The sequence below is a fragment of the Myotis nattereri genome (assembly GCF_964212035.1).
Source record: "Myotis nattereri genome assembly, chromosome: 3".
NCBI classification, from domain to species: domain Eukaryota; kingdom Metazoa; phylum Chordata; class Mammalia; order Chiroptera; family Vespertilionidae; genus Myotis; species Myotis nattereri.
The window spans coordinates 211,002,797-211,028,231 of NC_138077.1; the positions used below are offsets into that span (position 1 = coordinate 211,002,797).

Genomic DNA, 25,435 nt, shown 5'->3' on the forward strand with positions numbered 1-25,435 from the left:
AACAAGGGAATGAGAGACTGTCTCATGTAGTAGTGAAGACCCTGGAGCCAGAGCAACATTTCTGTGCCTTCAAACCCCGCCTCCACCTCTTCCTAGCTTTGCAACCTGGGTGAGTGGCTTTAACTGCTCTGTGCCTCAGTTATCACAGCTGTAACATGGGGATTATGACCAACTATGGCATAAATGTGAGGATTAGATGAATTAAGACATGAAAAAGCACTCTTAACAGAAACTGACACAAAATAAGCTCTCAAGGAATGTTGGCTATAGTGATGAGGATGATGCCTTGTGAATAGAGTTATAGTGAATCTTCCTAGGGGAGATGGAAGGTCTATTTTCTTACTCCACTTATGAAAGAGCTGTAAGGGGCATTAATGGATCATCATAGTATCATTTGCAAGGAAGACAATCTAAATCTTAGTTACAAAGGTATTGAATAGTTTTTATCTTACTTGCAACTGAACAATATAAGTACCTTACAGTTTAAAGGACAATAAATATATTAACTTTAACAAAACTCATACTAAAATGCTTACTTTCCTATGAAGGAAACACTAAAAACAACTCACTACATTCCAAGTGATGGAAAATTTTATTGGCAGATGAACCTGGACAGGACTCGAGGGGCCCTCGGTAATTCACAGGCCAGCTGCTCTGTCCTGGAGGATGAGCTCACTGCTCTGGCCACTCCCTCCATTGTCTATTCTCCCACAGATTCCCTCGCACAGCCGCTCTGAGAAAGCCCAAGGGAGCCCACACATGACTGCCTCACACCAGCCACTTCAAGGTACCACAAACCCGCAATACGTCTGGCAAAATAGTCCATGTCACTTACATTCTGCACATGATAAAAGCCCAGAGGACTTCCTCTGCCATTATTTTTGAGGGGTTCAGTGGAGAATGCTTCATCATGGCGATGCAAAAAGCTTAATGGGAAAATAAGGAGGAGAATGTTTCATTAAATGGTTTCATCAGGATCTATGTGGTAACAGCTCAACTTGGATGGTATAAAAACTGCCTACTTAAGCAGAGTTTTTAATTGAGCAAGTTATTTACATATCCTTGTCAAAACATTTTCCTTCTCACTCAGACAGTATTTTTACACTTTATTTAAAAAATGATTAAAAATTACCTGACCCTGATCACTTAGCTATGTGGACGTATATGCAAGAATGCCTTAGAGAGCATGGAGAGTGAATTCAGTGAACTCCTGTTCCTTTGTGGTTTTTCACTGAGAATAAAAATTATTAAGTTGTTTTGTATAGACAAGATTTGGCAGGTTCAAGCTTCTACAAGGTAGATGCGGATGGCGTACTTGACTAGGAGTCTCTCTCAGACCAGCTATGAGTAGATGCAAATGCCACCTCTTGCAAAGAGTCTGTCCTGACTCATGGAAATAGTTCTGTGTCCCCACAGCACTAGGAATATATTTTCTCAATAGTGATGATTTCACTGTTTGTAATAATGTATTTCATATGCCTGTCTCCACAAAAGACAGTGAGTGTCTCCCACAGGGCTTGAGATATATAAGATACTCCTGAAATATTTGTTGAATCAGTGGGCTATGTTTATTTGTTCTCACAAATAGTGAGGTTTTATTGTTCTCTTTCCCTCCCTATTATAAGTCTGAAATAAAAATCGAAGAATTAAAGCATCCTCAATACAAGGATTTAGTGCCAGATAGAAATATGCATCAAAAGGACATCCCACATCGCTCTAGCAGGTTTGGTTCAGAGGATAGAGAGTCAACCCGTGGTTCGAGGTTCAATTCCGGTCAAGGGCACGAACCTCGGTTGCAGGCTCGATCCCCGGCCTTGGTGGGGGCTTGTGTGGGAGGCAACCAGGTGATGCGTCTCTCTCACATTGCTATTTCTCTCTCTATCTTGTGTCATCCCTTCCACTCTCTCTAAAAATCAATGGAAAAATATCCTTGGGTGAGGATTAAAGAAAAAAGAACATCTCACACTCTCCCAAGAAAAAAGGGAAAAAGAATGCTTTGAATAGGGAGTAGAGAGAGGAGGACAAGGAATTCCTTGCCTTCCACATTAGTTCACTGAGCCTGAGGACTATACATGGTACCCACCAGAGGTGGGTGATCTCTGATATGTACTCGTTCAATGCTCTCTGCTTGGAGCAGGTGCAACCATGGGTGACAGGTGAAGTCTACAGCTGTGTCTTCCCTATGCAGGCCAAGTGAGAATTTATAGAAACCCAAAAAGGATCTGCGTCTTCTCTCAACATGAGTCAACCTGCCTTTCCCCCCAGAGCTAACGCCAGCGCACATGCTGCTCTTTTTAGTAGGTTTTAGGACAAAAGTCAACATACCACTGTCATTCAGACATCAGTTAACCAAGTAGGCTTTTTCCATAAAATACATCAGTTGCTTAACTAGAATAGTGAAAGTTCAAAAAAAACTGATTTAAGGCTCTTAGTGCAAATATGTTAAATGGGCAAAACCAATACCAGATGGATAATATTTTAACGACTATTAGTGGCTGACTATGTAGTAACCACATTTAATTCAGGACTTGGCTAAATGCGATGTAAAAGCAATGCTTTATAACTGCATCAGGACCCCTGGGAAGGCCACATAATGAGGGAGCGGGATGGTAGACTCTGAGGTGGCCTTTTGGTGGCACCAGTGGCAAACTGGGCTTCATTCTCGTGTGGCCCTTCCACATACTGCAAAGATACACTGATGCTTGGAGGTATTAAAACTTAAGATTCTCAAAAAAAGCGTTTTCCTAGGGAGGTCGTGAGAAGACAGCACCTAGAATATAGAGTCAAGACGGTTACAGGATAGAAAAAGCTTATAAGTGGAAGAGAAATGAAACCTGTCACATCATCTCTACATACTACCTTTTTTTTCAATTGATGTAAAATATTACTGTTCATTATGTTATTTAAATTTTCGTTTCTCCAAGTATTATTAGGCATAATTGGCAACTAAATAATTCATTGCTTTAAGGGAAGGGGGAGGGGGGAGAGAAGAAGGGCAGGACAGAGAAAGAGAGAGAGGGAGGGAGGGAGAGAAAGGAGAGAGGGAAAAATTAAAGTGAGAGAGACACATTTATTGGTTGCCTTCCACCTGCACCCTGACCATGGGCAGGGATCGAACCTGCAACCCAGATATGTGCCCTTGACCAGGAATAGAATCTGTGACTCTCTGGTCCATAGGCCAACGCTCTGACCACTGACCGATGTGGGCCAGGGTGAGATTTGTTTATTAATACAACATTTCAGCATGAAGAGCATTAAAAAGACTAATAAATAGGTGTGTCTGGACCAGACCCTATATTCCTAGCAGAGCGCGGTGGTCCACAATAGAATCTTTTAGCAGGAGGCATGGCCACACCCCTCCCCACAATGTACTCTGTTTCCTTCCAGTGTAGGTTTCTGGTTCTTACTCCCATCTTGCGGGAAGAAAGCATTTTATTTCAGAGACTGGTAGTCGTCATCTCTCAGGAGTGTTCGGGTCTCACAAACGTAAAGCAGTCTACAGAGCACAGACGGCATCCGGGGGGACAGCTGGGTAGGCAGAGCGAAGGGGCGGCTTACTTGAACTGACAGAAGATATCTGCATACTCTGGGAGGATCCCACTGGCCTGCAACACTGTCACACGGAAAGTGAAGGCACTGCCCAGTTTCAGGTGGTTGCCAATCTCTTCAGAAAACCCTTCCATGACCATCTTCCCATCCAGCAAAGTGCTTGACTTCAGATCTAAAGAGGGTCAAACGAACACACACCTGGTTCAAACAATGCACAGATCACCCTTCAGTGAGGAGAGAGCAGGGCATTCTTTCCATTCCTAGTGAATGAAAGTGATTATCTCATCGGTCAATGCAATGGTCAATATGTTCCCCTCTTTGAAAATGTCCCCCATCATAGTCCACTGTGTCTACGCACCCAAGTCATTCATTCGATTGATTTCTTCTGGAGGACTGATGACCTCAGAACTCTGACCCTGTCCTTCCACAATCCTCAGCTCTTCCAAGGACAGACCAGAACGAGTCATTGCAACGGAAGGAAAGTCACTCTGAAATCAAGGCAGGGGGAGGTCGATGAAGTAGTATAGTAATACATTTCCCCCAGTTTCCTTTCTTTTATTTATTTGCCTAATGACTAATAGTGACTGTAAAATTATATGGATTAAGAGCTGCCTTACAAACGGCAAAATAAATATTGGGCCTTTACCCTTACTGTTGTAATCCTTAGACATGTCCCATATTCTATTAAACACCCTGTGGTTACCTATACTTTTTAGTTGTAGGTAAAAGAATTGTTGTCCCCCAGTGCTGAACATCCTTTTTATAAACCTGAGTACTTCTCCTTCCATTAGATTTTTCCTCTTCCTGGAAGGTTTCTCACCTGATTAAAGTACTCATTATCAAAAGATATTTTAGCTGTTCCTGACTGTCGAATTCCAGAGCCATAATCAGGAGCTTCTTCATCCGCTAGGTAGGGGGAAAAAAAGAGAGAGAGAGAGAGAAAAGCAAAGATCAAATGAGACTACATATGAGGCAGAGGAGGGACGATTCTTACTGGATTATAAAATAATTAATAAAGTAGTGGAGCCTTAGGTTCCGAGAACTTTGATATAAGAGGAGACACCAAAGGACAAGTCCTTTTGTTTAAGAAAGAGAAAATAAGACCTAAGCAATAAAGTCACAAGGGCTGCTTCCAACTCTACTCAGGTAACCTTACCAACTCCCTTAGCTCAAATGAGCAAAGAATCAGTTTTATTCTTTTTTTTTATTTTTTTTATTTTTTATTGATTAAGATATTACATATGTGTACCCTCTACCCCCCCCCCCCCCCCCCGCTCATCCCCTCACCCCCCTGTTGTCCGTGTCCATTGGTTAGGCCTATATGCTTGCATATAAGTCCTTTGGTTGATCTTTCCCCCTTGCCCCCACCCTCCCCTACCTTCCCTCCAAGGCCCGACAGTCCAATCAATGACTCTCTGTCTCTGGATCAGTCCTTGTTCATCAGTTTATGTTGTTCGTTATATTCCACAAATGAGTGAGATCCTGTGGTATTTATCCGCTCTCCAGTTCCATCCATGCTGTGGCAAATGGTAAGAGTTCCTTTTTCTTCTTCCTCTTCTTAAAGAATACCTTTCAGCATTTCATATAATGCTGGTTTGGTGGTGATGAACTCCTTTAGCTTTTTCTTATCCGTGAAGCTCTTTATCTGACCTTCCATTCTGAATGATAGCTTTGCTGGATAAAGTAATCTTGGTTGCAGGTTCTTGCTATTCATCTCTTTGAATATTTCTTGCCACTCTCTTCTGGCCTGCATGGTTTCTGTTGAGAAATCAGCTGACAGTCGGATGGGTACTCCCTTGTAGGTAACTGACTGTCTTTCTCTTGCTGCTTTTAAGATTCTCTCTTTATCTTTTGCTCTTGGCATTTTAATTATGATGTGTCTTGGTGTGGTCCTCTTTGGATTCCTTTTGTTTGGGGTTCTCTGCGCTTCCTGGACTTGTAAGTCCATTTCTTTCACCAGGTGGGGGAAGTTTTCTGTCATTATTTCTTCAAAAAGGTTTTCAATATCTTGCCCTCTCTCTCCTTCTGGTACCCCTATAATTCTGATGTTGGTACGCTTGAAGTTGTCCCAGAGGTTCCTTATACTATCTTCATATTTTTTGAATCTCTTTTCTTTTTTCTTTTTCGGTTTGGTATTTTTTGTTTCTTTGTATTTCAAATCTTTGACTTGATTCTTGGGATCCTCTTGTCTGCTATTGGATCTCTGTAAATTATTCTTTATTTCAGTCAGTGTATGCTTAATTTCTAGTTGGTCCGTTTTCATGTCCTCCATGGTCTCACTATACTCCTTGAGGGATTCATTAAATTTATCGGCGGTTTCCATAAAATTCTTGAAAAACCTTATAAACGTGGCCTTGAACTCTATATCCAGTCGTTTGCTTTCCTCCGTTTCTGCCATTTGTGACCTGTTTCTTTGTCTCCGCATTTTGGCTGCTTCCCTATGTTGATAGAGTGGCCCTGCGCTCCAGGTGTCCTGTAGGGCCCAGTGGCTCAGCTTACCCAGTTACCTGGTGGACACTCTTGGTGCACTCTTGGTGCCTTGGTTGTTGTAGGATCACTGGGAGGAATTGACCTCCAGGCCAATTGGCTGTGGGAATCAGCTGTGTCTGAAGTGGGAGAATGGTCCCCCTCTGACCACTGGGTACAGTGGCTCCTGGATCTAAGGAGGTGCTAATTCAGCCCCTGCCTGAGGCCACACAGCAGGAGCCACGAAGAGGCTCAGCTGTGAAGCAATGCAAGCCGCTGCGGGGCCTTGGGCCTTCTCTTGGAAGTTCCGGGTCTGCCTGGCTGGGCTGTAGTTAGGTACATTCACATGCAAAAGCCTCTGCCGCAGCCTGGGTGGGGCGGGGTCTCAGGGAGTCAAAGGGCGGAGAAAGCAGCTATGGTGATTCTCCTTGCCCGGAGTCACGCGTCTCAGTGTCCCGGTAACGGCTGCAAGCACCTCTGAGGGAAAGCCGCCCTCAACTTCGCCCGCTGCCACCTGACAGACCAGCTTCTCCCCGTATGAGTCCTGGGTCCCCAGAGACTTCCCGGAACTGGAGTTCAGAGCAGTCGGGAGCTTGTGATTCAAAAAGACAGCCGCGTCCTCAGGTGCCTCCCCCTTTCCGCGCGCGTGAGCTGCCACCGTACCTCTGCACTTCACCTCCGCAGCTCCTCTGGCTCTCAGCGTGCTTTTCTTTTCTTCTAGTTGTAGAAATTACACTCAGCCAGCCTTCCTGTTGTTCGGGATGATGTTTGCTCTGACCTTTGCCGTATTTTTCAATTGTTGTGTGAGGCAACAATTTCCCAGTGTTTATCTATGCTGCCATCTTAGTTTCCCAGTTTTATTCTTGATATTGTTCAGATGCCATATCTAAAATACTGATCTCTTCACTTGGCAAGGTTATATTCAATAATACTCAATAAATATTTCAAAATACTAGACTGTACTTGTGAAGACTTCCCTAAACTCAACAATGGTGAATATGTCACAGATTTCCATGGGTAAAGGTGAAAGGTCACAGCATAGCATTTAGAAATTACAACAGAAAAATTATAATAAATGGCCACATTCGTCCTCAGAATGGAGGCTGGATCATGGAGAAGCCTAAGTGACCGGCTGACTGGCCCACCACCAGGGGGCACACGCTCAACTTAGAAGCTGTTGAGCTGTGGTGACTTGGCAGCTGTGGTTCTTGGGTGATGCACCCAGAACCAGAGAGGAGGGAGCCCGATTCTAGGGTGCATCACCTGAGATCCGCCCTCTCACTCTGGGACCCCTCAAGGGATGTTGGAACCAGTTGCAGCCTGATCCCCGCAGGCCAGGCTGAGGGACTCCACCGGTGCACGAATCCATGCACCGGGCCTCTAGTTACAAAATAATAGCTAAGGGACAGAAAGGCCTAGAAGTACCCTGAGAGAAAATTAGACCAAAAAAAGTACTGAAAGTCCTTAGTTACTTCTGTGTAAATGTGTAAATAATACACATTATTTAAAATGCAAGTGACTTTTATAAAGTTAACCCAAGAGTTGTGTTTCACGTTAAAGGAAATCCCTTTATCCCATTATTCCAAAATAACAGTAGTCCAGACTAAACAGAATCTATTTTTGATACTTAGTAACAACAGTTAGAAAGGAAGCAATAAAGGCTTTCTCCAAGACAGACAAACGCACTGCAGTCTGTACGTGCAGCTGCAGCGTGACCCTGCAGAACTGGCCTGCTCTGTCTCCAAGCAGAGTCCACAGCTCTGTTTCAGAAGAGGGTCACCTACCTGCAATGGCCTGGACAGCCACACGCAGAAATCCCCGCACTTCACCCTTCTCACTGACAATGGCCACCCTGTGGATCAGGGGCACGGGATACAGCAGATTGCTCAGGTATACAAATGCCCTAGAGACAGAAACCGGGAGACACAGCTGAGCATCCCACCGACAGAGAAGCTGGCTGTCAGATTTATTGAAAATACCTTTGTGAAACTGAGCTGGCTTTTAGGCTCTGTCTGAAGGTTACCTCTCTCTCTGCTCTGTATTCTCAGACTACCTCCAATTCTTTCTTAGCACAGATAACATATAAACCAATGCAAATGCTTGGTAACAGCTGACAGAGACCAATTTACACCAAATGAATCACGCCCTATAAAAATTACTACTGTAGGTAGAAGAGTAACAATTGGAAGCAGACTTTCAAGATACTGGTGTATAAATAGTGCTAAGGGTGGGGAAAAGGGAGCCCATTAAAGAGCTTAACCTTTTAATGTAAGAAATTATAAAGAGGTTTGTTTTGTTTTTCCCAATAGATAAAACAGAAATCAGGAGACGAAAAAGGCAGAAGAATGTGACTGAAATATAGTTAATAGGTCTAAAATAGATTTCAAGTCACAGTGTTATGGGTCTTTATTTTACTCTAAGAAATGATTATTATCTTTAGGCAGGGTTACAACACATATGGGTGGAAAAGCTTTGTAGCCAGAAGTTTTTGAGTAGCCAGTTTATAGGAAACTCTGGATGGGAATCAAGATAAATGCCCAGGGAGAAGGCAGCTAAAGGTTGCTTTTTTACTCCTAGGTCCAAAACCTAATTCAGAAATGCATATACAAAGGTAAGTTACAGACCTAACATTTTCTACTTCAAAGAAACTGGCAAAGTCTGATCACATTTGTATTCTTTTTCCTTCTTTCATCATTTTGGGACTATTGATTTTATTTTTAAGTAATAAAAACTGGTGACCACAAAACTTGAGAGTGTTTATTCCCATTAGTGAATGGAAAATAGCATTTAGTTCCTACTGTTACTCCTGCCTTCCCACTTGGTACATGCTGATCTTTGAACACAAGACAAGACAAAGAGTAAACATTTGCATCAAGAAATCAAACATAACTAATGTGACACATATGTCTGCTTGCTTTTAATTATGCTCTGAAAAATCCACTTTAAGACAAACAGAAAAGGAAGATGAGTGGATTTGTGGGATTTCAACTCAAAGTAATGAAAACAATTCTGAAAACAGAAAAAATACATCACAGAAAAACAAATGTTAAAACTTTAAGAGCATAAATGAAATATGAATGAAAAGTATAACAAAATAACAGCAAGTGAACATTAAATCAGATCAAATGATGTCTACTTCCCTTTCAGTCTGCTCCAAAGGTGGGGGAGGGCAATGCTAAGAAACAGAGGGTTAAAGCTTTGTTGCACAAAAAATTAAAAACTGAAAAGTCTTCTTAAAAAATTACAAACAAGACTCTCAAACATCAACTACTGTCACTAAGAATAATTTAAATACTAATAATTTAAAGACTAAGAATTTGGCAAAACGTACCATATGGATAATTTCACTCCCAAAGTCAGTATACAGACAAGAAGACACTCATGTCTTAGGCGTTCCAGCCAGACGTGCCCACTTTCAAAGCCTTGGCCATAAAGAGCCATCACACATGTTCATCTCCTGCCTAGAGTCCTCTCTGAGCTCCACTACCCACCTCATGCCTTTAATTCCACATCTTAAGGTCTTATCCCAAATACCGATCTCTCATGATAGGTCCCCCCCAATGTTATATGATCTCAGTAACACATGATTCCAGCATTGCTTAGGATTTACATTTCTTCCTGTATGTGATTATTTAATTTGTCTGTCTCATCCACCAGACTGTAAACCCATTAGGGTAGGAACCATGTCTGGTCTTGCTAGCCACTGGTGGGTGATCAAACATCTAAATATATAAGTGAATGGGAAAAGGAATTGTCCTCTGTCTTTATGTACAGGTAGAAGATTTTCCAGAAAAATGATTTCCACCAGAGATAGAGAAGCCAAGCCATCCAACTTTATATCAAGTTGATTTTTCCAAGCCTTACTCACAATGAACACTGACTACATAGAACATGTTTAGATTCTTAACTCTACTTAACTTGTATGGTTACCTTTTTATACTTAAAAATAGCTACTCAAATACAGAAACTCCTGTTTTTAATTTTAAAAAAGCTTACCACTTGAAGGCACAGCATATCATGTTCACACATGCACATTACATAAAGTACGGTTTGAGTACACAGTAAACACAAAACTCTCCTTTCTTCCTACGGCAAAGGCTATCTCAAATGTGGAAGAATGGAAGTATTGTTATAGATGTCTCCTTTTAGAGAAGAGAAATCTTTAATTCTATGTGAGTGGCAGTCAGTATCAATGCTGTATAAAAACTCAATGGATATTTTGAACTGGTATTTAATAATTACTCCATATTCTTGAGAGTCCTTATACTCTGACCTAGCAGACTGAAGGAGAACAGGGATGAAAGAGGAAAAGATATAAAAGATATATTAGCAGTAAGTTCTGTGAAGTTATATCAAAAAGGGAAACAAATTTTGTCAACATAAAGATAAGAAAAATCAACATGATTATGGTTCTGGTTACAGAAAGAATGTCAATTCAGATAATGAGATCATAGAATAACCATCCTTTGCTCCCTTTTAACCCAGAAAAGTAGCTTAAATATTTTACATGTCATCCCAAATTATGATGGATGGTTCATAATATCCAAGCATGCCATAAGAGAATAGCTAAAGGGACAAGCTCTTTTTATTTTCATATAAAAATTTACTGGAGGCAGCCAAAGAACAAAACTTACAAATGGAATTTTCACAAGAAACTGGAAAATTTTACAAGTGAATTGTATTTGCAATTACATGCCAATAGAGAAACCCAATCCTGTGAGTCACAGAACAGGAAAGAAGTTGCTCCCCATGCATGCACAATGACCATTCTATAACTAGGGGATGCTGCACTATTATAAATTGTTTGCAGATGAGAAATGCAGGCAAGAGTGAAAATAAAGAACTATCCTTCACTTTACTGACTGCTGTGATTTCACTTCCTCCTCTAACCTCTTTCTTGCAGGCCAAAGTTAGTTTTAGAACCTGGGAACCCAAACAAATAGAAAGGTCAATTCCTGAGCCATAGCTCCATAAAGATTCCATTTGAAAATGAAAGTAGAGTTCATTGCTTTCTATCTTCACTTGAATCTGATATGATTAAAATGAATAAAACTATAGAAAAATAATACATATATCTTAAGCCAGTAAATTTCACATTAAATGGGCTTGTGACTTGAGTTTTCTACACAATTGACTCACAATACAAATGCTTTTGGGTAGCACTCATACCAGTGTGGATGGCAGAATCTGGAAGATGAAAAAGGGCGTTAAGGCTCTTTTTTTCCTCTCTAACTCTTGGGCTCTGTGAGAATCCGACAGGCCTCAGTCTAGGTAGCCTGTCCGAAGTTAGGACCCAGGCTCCTCCTGACTATCAGGTCAGTGTTCTTCCCATCCTCACCGTGCGGTGGTGCAGAACTTAAGTGAGCGGAGTTAGAAGCTGAGCAACTGGCACCAGGACCAAACCGTTTATGGACAGAAACTTGGTTCTGTCCAAACTTCTGACCCTCTTAGTGCAGGATGGATACACGTAGCCATAAAGTAAAGAGAGCACCATGGTCCCGTTATTTGTATACAGAATGACCTTTCTCAATTGTAATATAAATGGGCTTCTCTGAAATTCTTAGCATCTATTCCTGGCAATACACCAGTAGAAAACAAGATTCATGGCTACATAATCCTTTATTCCTGGGTAAACTGAGTGAATGTCTCCTCACTACTGTTAACCCCTGAGGCTAATATTACTACCAATAGCCATAATTCAGACTTTCATTTCTATCAGAAAGCTTTCATTTTCCCTCTTTCCATAACAGGGATTATCTTCTACGTTATTTATTTAGCTCTCACCAACTAACTAACACCACACTATGAACTAAATGTTAGGACCTTATGTTTCTATTGGGTCAGGGGATTCACTACACTTTAATTTGTAGATAACTGGTGCTTATCCATTTAACACTGACATAATTCCCTTATTCTGAAAGGGTTTAACAATAGTGGTTCTAATCAACCATTAAAGTTAAATTTAATACCTTAAAACCTGGGTATGCTTTTTGGTTGATACAGTGCGTGCTGCTCTGTTGAATTTGTGATTAAAATTACTTCAGCGTGAAGACTGGATAGAGACAAAGACACCAGCATTAGGAACAAGGGCAGGGGGCTCTGCATCACTGACAGATGGAGCCAGAGACAATGCCTGTTTGGAGAACTAAACTTAACACAAAGCAGTTTCATGTACTGGTGAACAAGTATCCATTGTTGATGGTGCCAATCGATAATTTTATGAGATTCATCATTACAAAGCCTATAGGTAAAAGTTTAGCAGAAGCCAAAGATTTATAGATAGGCTCAGTGAAACTGGCCAAAGAAAGGCATCTGTTTTAGATGAAAAGGAAACTGTGTTCTTGATTCTTTTTTGGACTCACAGACAAAGCAAAAAGTAAAACCTAATACTACTCCCGTTTCATTTTTGTCCTCTTGATTCCTGCTGATGCCACAAATCATTTAGCCTAGCTTTGGGCTTTTTCTGCTCTCTTTCTCAAGCTGTCACCTAGGCTTCCTTACTCGCACTCCTACAAAAGGGAAAATTTGGCAAAATACCATTCTTCAACCCTGTAACCTTTGACTCTTCGCTTTAATCACGTTCTCCTCCGGGGCGTCCTCCTTCACAGTATTACTGGGCAACTGAAGACAAGGGGTCCTCCAGGTAGAGCAGGGGTGGGACTCTTTCTCCTGCCAGGGCCATTCGGGTATTTATAACATCCTCCGAGGGCCATACACAATTATCAGCTTAAAACTGAGCCCGCTATATTTGGTCAAACATTTAATTAACTCACCCCTAATGCCTTGGCAGGGCCAGATCAAATGATTTCTTGGGCCTTATATGCCTGCTGCACCAAGTAGACCCAGTACCTTACAAACACTAGCCAGATCAGCATGTCATGAATTGAACTGGCTAAAGCAAGGTCATCCAAAATTGCACAAGGAGCCTGTTTAGAGCAAGAGCTGGTCCCTTTTGGCCTTTCTCACAGTAACCTCACCAACCTTCCCACTAAAATGAACCATGGGGATCGGTCGTAAAACGGGTCATGCCCGTCACTGAAGAGATCTGATCCCTCCTCCGTCCCTGCGTCAGAGCCGGTGTCATCCACGAATGCCTCATCATCAAAATCCTCCATCTCATCTTGCTGCTCGTCAGCCAGCTCAGTGATGTCGGAATCAGCCGTGGAAAAAGTGGGGGAGGGTGTGCGGTCGGCAAGGCGCTCATTCACACAGCCATGGAAAATGGGGGAGCTAGACACCAGGTAAGACGCGGATTGACACAGCCAAAGAGAGGAATAGTTGGTTAAACAGGAAGCCACTGGTGCCAACAGCACAGAACCCACTGAAGAATCAACACAATAAAAGCAAGTGGAAAAGCAAAAGGGTAAAATAAGCAAAAATCATCTGGTTCAGGTGAAAGGGAACAAGGACTGATCCTTAGAATAAGAAAGCAAAGGAAACACATGAGTAGAATATCCCAGGTAAACAATATGCTCTGGAACGTTTTTATTCTCCATTTGCACAAAAGATCAGCAGCCAGGCCTCAAAGAAGCCACTCAATATTAGGTGAAATAATGTCTAAATTTTTATTCCAATTCCCATGTCATCTGGGAGCAGAAAACAAAATGGATGAACTGGTATATAGCAAAGCAAGGATGTGCCTTGCATGGGTAAATGTTTGGTCAATTTGTCTCTTTAAAAACAGTCGACTACCAGAGTGGAGTGGAAAAGACTTCATCTTTTTCAAAATACTAGGACTGCAGCTCTTCCTTTTCACCCAAGTCCTTTAAAACTGTCAGAAAGGTTTTGCAATAGAAAACAATTTAAATTCTGAAATAATTAAGTTCAAAACTTGTATTTCTCTGCTTTTTAAATTCCAAACCTCTAAGAACTTGACTCAATATGGACTCACAGGGCACTGTTTTCATTAAATTTTAAAAGTATGTATATGATAAAGAGGCTCATGGGGACTAACATGATGTGCAACTAATTCACCCTTGGCAAAGACAAAAGTGAGATGAATTGCTTTTTTTTAAAAAAAAATGTCCTCACATTTCAGATCATGCAGAGGGTGCAGTATGTTGTCAGTCACATTACAATATCAAACTGTGGGATACAGATACAGGTTGTCTTTTTCCTTTAAATCTATCTTGTTCAACTATAAGTCATTTTGTGAATGAGTTGAGAGTCTGGGAAGACTGTCAATTACTTGGTTTGAAAGTCTGAGACTTAAACAAATATACATGTTGAGGGAAAAAACCCTGAAAGGAAATATACCAAATGACACATATACAGAGTGGTTGTGTACGAGTGGATCAATTCTAAGTGGGGCTGTTTTATACTCTTTTGCTTTTAACTTACTGTAAAACAAGCTGAAGTTTTATCCAATTAAAATAAAACCATTCATTACTTAAAAGGAAGACATCAAGTAAAATCATCACATACCTTCCTACAAGTTTGAACCAATGGAACCGATCATAAAATGGATCACTGCCCGTCATAGTGGTTTCGCTTTCGTCTTGGCCACTGGAGGCCATCTCACCTGCCCTGTCATACATCTCTCGCATCAAGTCCAGCCTCTGCCTATGTAGTAAACATAAAGTGCACCGGGTTAATATCACAAGATGGCATGAAGTAGTTTCACTTTGGAAGTATGTTCCATGCAAAAACTTTTTAAAACCTGCCCACTAGTTAATGATATTAAACAAAATGAAAGACCAAAAGTACAGAAACCGGGAGGCTGGGGGACTGTCTAGGGCGGGGTGATAAAATGGACACATATGTAATACCCTTTGTAATACTTTAAGCAATAAAAAAAAAAAAAAAGTACAGAAACCAAAACAGTAACCAAAGTGTCTGAGTCTAGAGATAAGCCACCAAAAATCAAGAATGGCTACCTAACCTCCACCGAGTCATAGGAGAAATGTCTTTCAATGCTGTGTGACATCTCAAATACACTGAAATGGTGAAAAATACCTCATCATACTAAATGCATAGGAAGCTACATTATAACTTTCCTGTTTATTACATTACTGGTCATCCTGAGTTCCAGGTCAGAGAAGATGAATACTTACTAGATCCAAGACATAAAGAGGTACCATAAAATTGGAACACTTAAAATATAAGAGGGCTTATGGAGTATGAATTTAAATCCCATCTACAAATGACAAAGGTGTTTGCTGAGTGGGATTCATTCACTTAGGAGAAAACGGATGGAGAGTAATATCCCTGGCCAGTGACAGCATTTAGAGGCACAAAAAAGGAAGCAATAGCAACACCTCAGAGAGGAGAGTCTGAAGGAGCCCACTTGAGCCCATTACTATTTCCTAAATAAAACAACTGGCTTTATGAATAACGTTTTCATACTTGAGTTTCTCCAATGACCAATAATGTGTTGCTCCATTCTTCAGATCCTGGACTTCTACTGCCACCACTGTACGAGGGAAAGGCCTGTCTTCATGAGTCTTTTCCATATCAGTGGGAAGTAATTCCGGAGGTAAAGGGGAGTACAATGTGTCAGTCAGCAGCACAAATTGAAACTGCACCTAAATGAAAACAAAAAACAGCCTTTGTTTTTAGCATGTAAGCGTCATTGATGAGGTGATATAATCATGCCCAGTGGAAAAGAAGTCAAACACATGTTGCCGGCCGGTGTGGCTCAGTGTTGAGCAGTGACCCATGAGCCAGTAGGCCATGGTTAGATTTCTGCTCAGGGCACATGCCCAGGTTTCAGACTTGATTCCTAGGAGGGGGTGTGCCGGAAGCAGCTGATAGATGATTCTCTCTCATCATTGATGTTTCTCTCTCTCTCCCCCTCTCTCTGAAATCAATTTAAAAACACACACATGTAAATTAAAAAAATGAACATATAGTATATACTAAACAAACAGCTGTGATTAACTGGAAAAAACACACACAAACAAAAAACTGGCCACTTATAAACTCATCATAGAGAATAATTCTAATGTCAAATTATGCTATTTTAAGATTCCTTTTCACTCCTGGCAGTGTTTTTGCACAAACTAAATTTGCAATACATAATTTGGTTGACTGCATAAAGACTTCTGTAGAACTTATACAAAAGACCCAAGAATGCATCTTTATCTAGTCTCTCATTAATGTCCAGAGGAACATGTCACAGTTTTCAATGTTAAATTCAGAGGATTACAACTAAGACTCTTACAAGTGTTTACTACATGGCTAGTGCTTTCCATGAACCATGTCATTCATCCTCACTCCTATCTTATTTCCACCAATAAATCTTTAATTAAATGCTAGCATACAGCAGTAAGGAAAGCAAGACATAGCCCCTGCCTTCCTTTAGTCTACTTGAAGGAAGGAGTAATTAGTAAATAATTACAAAATGAGATGGGTGGCTTGAGATTATGAATGAAGACTCCTTATCCCCTTATTTCAAACTAGAATACAGACTCAGAACACGAGATGAATTTGCCCAGAGCCAGGTAGTCTGTGCTCTTTCCTACTACACAATATTGCCCACCCTCCGTCCCTACCCCCCGGTAATCTTAGCAGTCAGGACACTGCTAAACAATGGGTCATCCACTTTCCCATCCCTCACAAATCCCTGGGTGGCAGGCATTGTTGCCAAGCCCATTGTGTAGGGAATGGAGGACAGGGCTGTTAGTGTCCTCACAACCAGGAGAGCTGGGACTGGAACCTGGCTGTCTGGGTGCAGAGCACATGCGTTTGTCCATTCCACAAAACCGCCTCTGAGGCCCTAGAATAGGAGGGGGGCACATGGGACTTAGGTGCAGACTTAATTGTAAAAACTAAAAGAAAACTGAAAATGTCAGAAACCCAAGAGAAGCATATTTCTACTAACATGCTTCTCTAGCTCTTGTCAGGAATACAGTCTCCTTATTTATAAAATACCATAAGCTAGAAAATGTGTTGTTTTTAAAGTTTCATGTAATAATATAATTAGTACCTATTATGTTCCGGGCACATATATTAAATAAAGTCATATAAAAATCTGTTTCAAAGCCAAAAGCAACTGAGTTCACCCGGAGAAAGGCTATTTCAAGAAGAGCACCGTGAGCCGCCTATCGGGCTCAGCATTGCCTCCCGATGGTGCGCGTTCTCACTCCCTCCGTACCTTCTTCTTTAATTCCACACTGATGGCATTGGCCTCCTTCAGGTAGACAGCATTGCCCCAGAGTAAGTCCCTTAAAGACGTAAACTGGTGAGACTTCCACTTCCGGAAGGCCCACTGGGCCAGCTCGAATTCATGTTGTGTCCAAGGAACTGAAAGAGCAAAGGCAGTGTATTTGTTGTGACCTCATAATCATGTAGAAGCTATAGCCTCTTCTACTCATCACTTTTATCAAGTACGGTATTTTCCAGTCTTTCTCCAGCCAGCTGCTCTTGTTTTCTTACTTTTTGTAAAGCTTACTAGATTCTGTTGATTATGACAACAGTATATCCATTTCAGAAAACGTCTAAAATCCTACTGTTTATTTTAAAACAATACATCAAAGAAATAGATTTCTCCTTTTTTAAAAAGAGTATCTCTAATGTGTGGATTATAATATAGAAAACCCCCTAGGATATTGTACAATGCCATATACATCTATTGTTCTTTCTGGTACAGGGGGAAAAGGCCTTATATTTTACCTAGATATTTAAAAATAAAGAATTTAGCACATAAATTAAGAGTTGCTTCAAAGTTCTTTTGGAACCTCATATTACTGAGAGGCTGAGTAGAGAAGTGAAATGTGACAAATGTTTATACTGTAATATAAGGCTAATAAATTCTGGAAGAATTAAGAGAGGTACATTTAGTGTACATTGATATGTTCTTAAGTCCTCAACGGAAAATCCCTGACATAAATCATAAACCAGGAAATAGAACAGAACATATTAACAAAGATTAAGCTCTGTGTTTATCTGCAATACACATGAACTTCATATGTACAGTAATACCGGACAGTACAAGTACCTTGCCCCAGAGGTTTATATGAAGACTACTCAGAAATTTTGTGTTCTGTGGCTCACAATCCCACTCCCATCTCATAGACTACAGCCTGGATTCTCAGCATTGAGCATCTTTAAAAAATCATCTTCAGCCGAGGCCGGTTTGGCTCAGTGGATAGAGCGTCGGCTTGCGGACTGAAAGGTCCCAGGTTCGATTCCGGTCAAGGGCATGTACCTGGGTTGCGGGCACATCCCCAGTAAGGAGTGTGCAGGAGGCAACTGATCGATGTTCCTCTCTCATCGATGTTTCTGACTCTCTATCTCTCTCCCTTCCTCTCTGCAAAAAATCAATAAAATATATTTTTTAAAAAAATCATCTTCAAATTGGCAGTGAAATGTCAATAAATGGTAGGGTCAACTATGGTCAAATCCAGCTCTGATCACAGGTAAAGGACTAATTTGATAATATAGATCCAAAAGATATACAAAGGAAAGTGTCAGTCTCTAGATTTCACCTTCTTCTTCCTCTTCTTCCTCTTCAGTTGTTTCTGCAGCCAGGGATCGAGTCTCAACCTGCTTCTGCAAGGCCTGCAATTTACTCTCATAGTCCTGAAGAAAGAGAAAGGAGACAACATGTAGGAGAGAGGAGATAAGTGGGAAGGAAAAGGGAAGGAATATTGGGAAAAGTAGAGATAGCAAAAGAAAAAAAAAGAGAGAGAGAGAAGATAGAGGCAGAAAACAATGATAAAAAGACAGACATACAGATAAATACTTAGAAGGAAAAACCTACAAAGCACACAAGATAGTTTGTAATGGGTAAATGTTACAAAGAAAAAAATTTAACTGCAATCTCTCTTCCCTGAGACTCCAGAGTTCTGTCTTTTATAAAAATCCTCACCAAGGGTATGTTTTTATTGATTCTGAGAGAGAGAGAGAGAGAGAGAGAGAGAGAGAGAGAGAGAGAGAGAGACACAGAGAGAGAAACAGCAATGTGAGAGAAAAACATTGATTGGCTGCCTCTCATACTTGCACAAACTGGGGAATTGACCCACACCTTTCAGTGTACAGGAAGATGCTACAACCAACCGAGCCACCCAGCCAGGGCTCAAGAGTTCTTTATTTGGGTTTGTGGTAGAGAAAGGAGGGATTTTGAGGGGGGAAAATGCATGTGTCCCTTAAATGTTAAAAAACATTTAAGTAGTACCTTTACATATCAAGCAATTCTAGAAAAAAACAATACTGAAAAAGATTAAATTCACCAGTACCAGCAACAATTTCAATTGTCTAGCTGTTTAGATGAGAAAAAATTAGCGTCTGAACTCCCTTCCCTGTGGATGAAATATTACTGACTCTGCAGCTGGAGGGTGAGTTTAGCCTTCAGGGAACCAAAAGATCACAGTGCTATTAGGATTAAAATAATCTACTGATTGCATTTAGTTAGTCAATAAAGATGCTTTATTTTTAAATATACTATTACTAGAAACCCAGTGCATGAAATTTGTGCATGTGGAAGGTGTGTGTCCCTCAGCCCAGCCTGCACCCTCTCCAATCCAAGACTACTGGCTCCCAACCGCTTGCTTGCCTGCCTGCCTGCCTGCCTGCCCCTAACTGCTTCTGCCTGCTGGCCTGATCACCCCCTAACCACCCCCCGGCCAGCCTGATCGATGCCTAACTGCTCTCCTGCTGGCCTGATTGCCTCCAACTGCTCTTCCCTGCTGGCCTGATCACCCACAACTGCCCTCCCCTGCTGGCCATCTTTGACCACATGGGGGCAGCCATCTTGTGTGTTGGAGTGATGGTCAATTTGCATATAATCTCTTTATTACATAGGATAATACAAAATGTATTGTTATAATACAAATCAGATTTGTCCTTTGTTTCTCCATCTATTCCATGCATTTCAATAAGAGTATCACCCCGAAGTAAGCAAAAAATTGTTCTTGAGGGATAAAAAAATGTACTCTTCTTATATACACAAATAGACATACCATATGTAAACAGATAGACCACATATCTGAGGTATCAAAATTACATGGTGGGGAGAGACTGGGAGAAAATGCTTGTAGTATTTATTAGTGGAAAAACGCTGGCATTTAAAAAATAAAACAAGTAAGGTTAAGAAAAGAGACCTCGGCATAGTAAAATACCAAACCATAGCATGAGCACAGCATTTTAAAATGTACTGTCCAGATCTCCTGCTTCTTGGGAGGGACCTTAGTAGAGGCTGTCATGGGACAGAGGGTTTCAGTCATGTCCTGTTTCAAAAAGAGCTCTCCAAGTCACATACCAAATACTCCAGAGCTTTCCAAGTATACCAAATACTCCACTGAAAGCCTGGCTAGCAAACTCCATCACAAAAGGAGCTCCCAATGGCAATGCTAGGGAGGGTGCAAATATTCTCAAGGCTCTAGTCATTTATCATGTAGTCTCACAAAGGAAGCTTTCTCTCTCTAGTGGAGCTGGCAGTGAGCAAAAGCCAGCAACACAGCTTTGTTAGATATCTAAACACACTTAAAAAACATTAAACTAGCAGGTAAAGGCCTTAGGTTCTGCCCCTGGCACCTGCATACTAGTCTGATAATTCTGGGAAAGTTAAATCCTCTCCAAACCTCACTTTTGTCATCTTTAATATGAAGATTTTATTTTATTTTATTTTATTTTTTTAATATATATTTTATTGATTTTTTAAAGAGAGGAAGGGAGAGAGATAGAGAGTTAGAAACATCGATGAGAGAGAAACATCGATCAGCTGCCTCTTGCACATCTCCCACCGGGGATGTGCCCACAACCCAGGTACATGCCCTTGACCGGAATCGAACCTGGGACCCCTCAGTCCGCAGGCTGACGCTCTATCCACTGAGCCAAACCAGTTTCGGCAATATGAAGATTTTATTTTATTTTATTTTATTTATTTATTTTTTAACATTTTATTGATTTTTTACAGAGAGGAAGGAAGAGGGATAGACAGTCAGAAACATCGATCAGCTGCCTCCTGCACACTCCCCACTGGGGACGTGCCCGCACCCAAGGCACATGCCCTTGACTGGAATTGAACCCGGGACCCTGGAGTCCACAGGCCGACGCTCTATCCACTGAGCCAAACCAGCTACGGCGGCAATATGAAGATTTTAATATTTGACCTGCCTACCACACGGGACTGAGGATTTTTTAATTTTTTATTTCCTCCATTATCTTATTGTCGTAAATAAAATACATAAAATTTACCATCTTAACCATTTTTTTTTTTTTTTGGTTAATCCTCACCTGAGGATATTTCTCCACTGATTTTAGAGTAGAAAGGAGGAAGGGAGGGGTAGAGAGAGAAATATCGATGTGAGAGAGACACATTAATTGGTTTCCTCCCTGACCGGGTACAGGGAGCGAACCCGCAACCAAGGTACATGCCCTTGACCGGGAATCAAACTTGAGACCCTCTGGTGCACGGGCCGATGCTCTAACCACTTAGCCACACCTGCCAGGAGCATCTTAACCATCTTTAAGTATACAGTTCAGTGATATGAAAGACACTAATACTATGAAGTACTATGAAGATGGTACTATTGTTACCCTCATGTTAAAGAAGAAAAAGACTTAAAGAAATTAAGTACCTTTCCAAAGATCAGAGTTAGCAAACAGTGGAAATGGGATGCTCTTTTAACCACCATTTATCCATCCAGTCAGCAAGCGAATACGTTTTCATCCCTTCTATGTGTCAGATGCTAGGAATACAGTGGTGAGGGAGAGACAGTAAACAGTAAACAGACACAGTATGCTGTTATTTCAGCACACTGAAGTACTATGAAGAAAGGTAGGTGAGAGGGGTTAATACGGAGAAGAGAGGAATGGGAGAAGACTTTCAGATTAGGTGGCCAGGGAAGGTCTCTGTGTAGGGATAACATTTAATTAGAGACCTAAGCCAGCATGCTGAGATCTTGAGGGGCGGGTTAATTCCAATTAAAGTAGAACTAACTGTAAGGACAATGGTCCTGAGATGGAAAGCAGACTGCTGTGTGTGGAGTGGGAGAGCGGGAGGGTCGAGATGCAGCTGAGAGGTGGTCAGATGGGGACTGGGGTATGGACAGCTGTGGTGAGGACTACGGATTTTATTCTAAGGGAAGCCTTTGAGTGGCTCAGGGCTGTGGTCTCATATATGTTTTAGAAACACCACTCTCCATGGAGAACGGCCTGGGGGCTTGGAAGCAAGGAGGAGTCGTGCGGCTCTCAGTGATGTTGAGGAAGATGGCGGTGGCCTGGTCCAGGGTTTCAGCAGTGAAGTGGTAAAGAGAGAATGGAGCTGGGATATGGTCCATAGGCAGAGGCAATGCGACCTCCTGATGATGTGCTCATGGGTGTCGTAAGAGAGGAGAAACTGAGGATGACTCTTGCATTTTTGGCCTGAGCTAGTTGCTCCGGCTTAGACAGTTTAAATGTGAGATGCCAGTTAGCTGTATGGATGTCAGGTCATAGCTGTGCCTGTGTCTACAGGTCAGGGCAGAGGTCTAGGCTGGAGAGGACATTTGGGAGTCACAGAGGGAAGCAAGGCAGTGGTCTGCAGACTGCCTGCCTGAGATGGTACCTGAATCCCCCCTCAGCAGTAGGTGACGGTGGGAAAGTATAAGATGGGATGCCAATATCTACTTGAGAGAGAGGACACTCGGAGGATTCAATGACCTAATGCACATAAAAAGGTTTACTGGCTCAATACCCATGAGTTACTATCTTCACCCTCACCGATGAGAACATGGAAGGAAAAGCCCCAGAAATGAAGAGAACGGGCAGATACAGAAATAGCCAATGTAAGGCCACAGAAAGCATGAAGGAGCAGCCAGAGGGGCAGAGGAAAATGAGAAGCCAGGTGAACAAAGTGTCCCAAGAAGTGATGAGGACTGACAATACCACCCCCCCCCCCGGAGTTGTCACTGTGAGTATCTTTGGACCCTGATGAGAGTGGTAAGGTGGGAACAAAAGTCTGACTACAGTGAGTTCAAGCAAGAATGGGGAGAGGACACAAAAACCATGGGAGGTGGACAAGCGGAAATTCAGTAAGAAGACTCTCAAGGAGAATTCCTATGGAAAGAAACAGAAACGGAGTGACAGCTCCTAGGAAACTGGTGAAATGAAATCATGCCTTTATGTGACAGGAATAATTCAGAAGGAGAGAAACTGATGTTGTAAAGGAGAAGGTAAAGGTACTGCAAGTCCTTGAGAAGGTGACAGATGGTATGTAGGAACAAGGGCAGGGCCAAGATAGGAGCAAGGCCAAGTATGGGGATGGATGCATGGGGGACTAGAAGTGGGAAGAAAAGGAAGTTTTCTTCTGATTACTTCTTTTTCTCAGTGAAATGAAACAAAAAGTGATCAGCTGAGAGCCAGGAAAGGCCACCTTGCATTCCCTGAAGCGCCTGGTTGTAAACTTTCAGAGCACCCTGTATTTTACCCCGTCATTCGGCACAAATGTACTGTGTATCTCTTGGTGTGACTGTCTAATGGCTGTCTCCTTCACAATTCTGTGAATTTCACAAGGTCAAAGACCTGTCACTTACCACTAAATCACCTGTGTCTAGCACACAGCTGTCTCCTAGCTCAGATACACTGTCATATATTGATCTTCTAGTGAATAGTTCTCAAAAGTGATCATGTTCTAGATTAGGGGTAGGCAAACTATGGCCAGGACCAAACCCAGCCCACTGCCTGTTTTTGTAGACAGTTTTATCAGAACACAGTCATGTCCATTCTTTTGCATGTTGTCGATGGCTCCTTTTCTGCATAGTTGCAAAAAAAAGGGCCCACAAAACCTAAACCTTTTACCATCTGGCCCTTCAAAAGCTTGGGAACTCCTATTCTAGACTAAGATTCCCAAAGGTGAGTGCTGATCCAGCAGAATCCACGTCACCTGGGAACTAACAGAAATGCAAATGATCAGGCCCCATGGCACACCTCCCAAACCAGAAACTTTGGGGTGGGCCCGGCAACTGTCTACTTTACTTTCCAACCATGATCCAAGCAACAGCCTTCATCACTTCGTGGGTTGTGATACACAGGGTTTACCCGACCGCAAGCTGATTTGTTGACTCTTCCTAAAAATAATCTATCGGAGCCTCTCCTTTCTCCCTGCCTTTTCTGGGAAAGCGCAGTTTCTCACTTGGGAAGTTCACACTGCAACTTCCCAACTGGAGCAATGGGCTCTAAACGTGCCTCCTTCCAACAATTCTCCAACCCAAACTTTGGCTATTTCTAAATGAATCTAACAATGCAATCTCGCTGTATGCAACCATTTGGCAGCTTCCCAACACACTTAAGGTACAATCCCAACTCCTGGTTGTGAGCGTGCGGACTGAGTGGTGAACCTTTTCAGATAAAATATGTCTAAAAGCTTATAGAGTAAGTGGGAAAGGAAGATGCATGCTGAAAAGAGAAAGCAGAATGCCCCAAAGGAGCTTAGCAGACTTTAAAGTATTCTTTTTTGTTTTTAAGTCTTCTTAAAGTAGATACCGATGTTTGTTTTTTAAGGTTTTTTAATTGATTTTTTTTTTAAGAGAGAGGAAGGAGGAGGGTGAAAGAGAGAAACAAACATTGATGTGAGAGCTATACATCGATCGGCTGCCTTTCGCTCACCCGCTACTATAGGTAAAGCCTGCAACTTGGGCTTGTGCCCTGACCAGGAACCGAACCAACTGCCTCTTGGTGCAGGACATGATGCACAACCAACTGAGCCATGCCAGCCAGGGTGCTACTGGTGTTTCCATGAAAGAGACAGCAACTGTGGTAGTCCCCAAACATTTTTAAAGAGAAAACCTAGTAGTGTGTGGTGAAAGATGAAAAAGATGGCATAAAAATGGAGACTGATATTAAGAATAGAAAGAGTTTTCTAGGCCAGCATGGACAGTACGCCATATAGACGCACCAGAGGCAAAGAAAAACATTGAAGAGAGGAAGGAAAGGGGGAAAGCAAAGCAGAAGCAGGGAAGGCAGTTAAGGATTTGGCCTGGTACACTTTTAAAAACTTGAAAATGCCACCTGGGACAGATCTTTGATTAGAATGTATACACTGATTTCAGCTTCCAGCAAATGAAAATTTTGTTTCCACGTTTTAACTGGGCCTTTTTCTTCAATTCAAACCCAATATAACTCCTCAAATTTCTTTTGTGAACTTGAATAAACTATTTTCTTTCATGAATAAAAGCTATATATTTTAAATGGATGCGGTCTGATAGGCAGGGGTTATCAGACATCAAAATTCTATGAAGTATTAGTGTGGTTGTTTTTGGTATTAAAAATAAATATTGGGGGGGAGGTTGGGGGTTAATGGGGGGGGATGAGGACACATTTGTAATACCTTAACTAATAAATAAATAAATAAATAAATAAATAAATAAATATTATACTAACTCAGATTTAAAGACATTGTTATTTTAAAATATAATATCAGTGGATCTTATAAGCAGTGCTTGTTTGGAGTTTTGATTTTGTATAATTCATAATAAAAGGTATTTTGTTTTTTAAAAAC

The 25,435-nt window shown here is 41.6% G+C and overlaps 1 protein-coding gene across 1 annotated transcript in view; it reads right to left on the minus strand.

Moving 5' to 3' along the window:
• Positions 1-25,435, minus strand: part of KIF1B (kinesin family member 1B) — a 132,190-nt gene that overhangs the window by 22,745 nt on the left and 84,010 nt on the right. The window contains exons 23-32 of the mRNA XM_081087054.1: positions 18,444-18,537; positions 17,111-17,259; positions 15,361-15,539; positions 14,440-14,577; positions 12,997-13,245; positions 7,800-7,918; positions 4,370-4,455; positions 3,908-4,037; positions 3,559-3,721; positions 836-926 (exon numbers count right to left, since the gene is read on the minus strand). Coding sequence (XP_080943180.1) covers positions 836-926; positions 3,559-3,721; positions 3,908-4,037; positions 4,370-4,455; positions 7,800-7,918; positions 12,997-13,245; positions 14,440-14,577; positions 15,361-15,539; positions 17,111-17,259; positions 18,444-18,537 — 1,398 coding nt within the window. The remainder of the gene's footprint in view (positions 1-835; positions 927-3,558; positions 3,722-3,907; positions 4,038-4,369; positions 4,456-7,799; positions 7,919-12,996; positions 13,246-14,439; positions 14,578-15,360; positions 15,540-17,110; positions 17,260-18,443; positions 18,538-25,435) is intronic.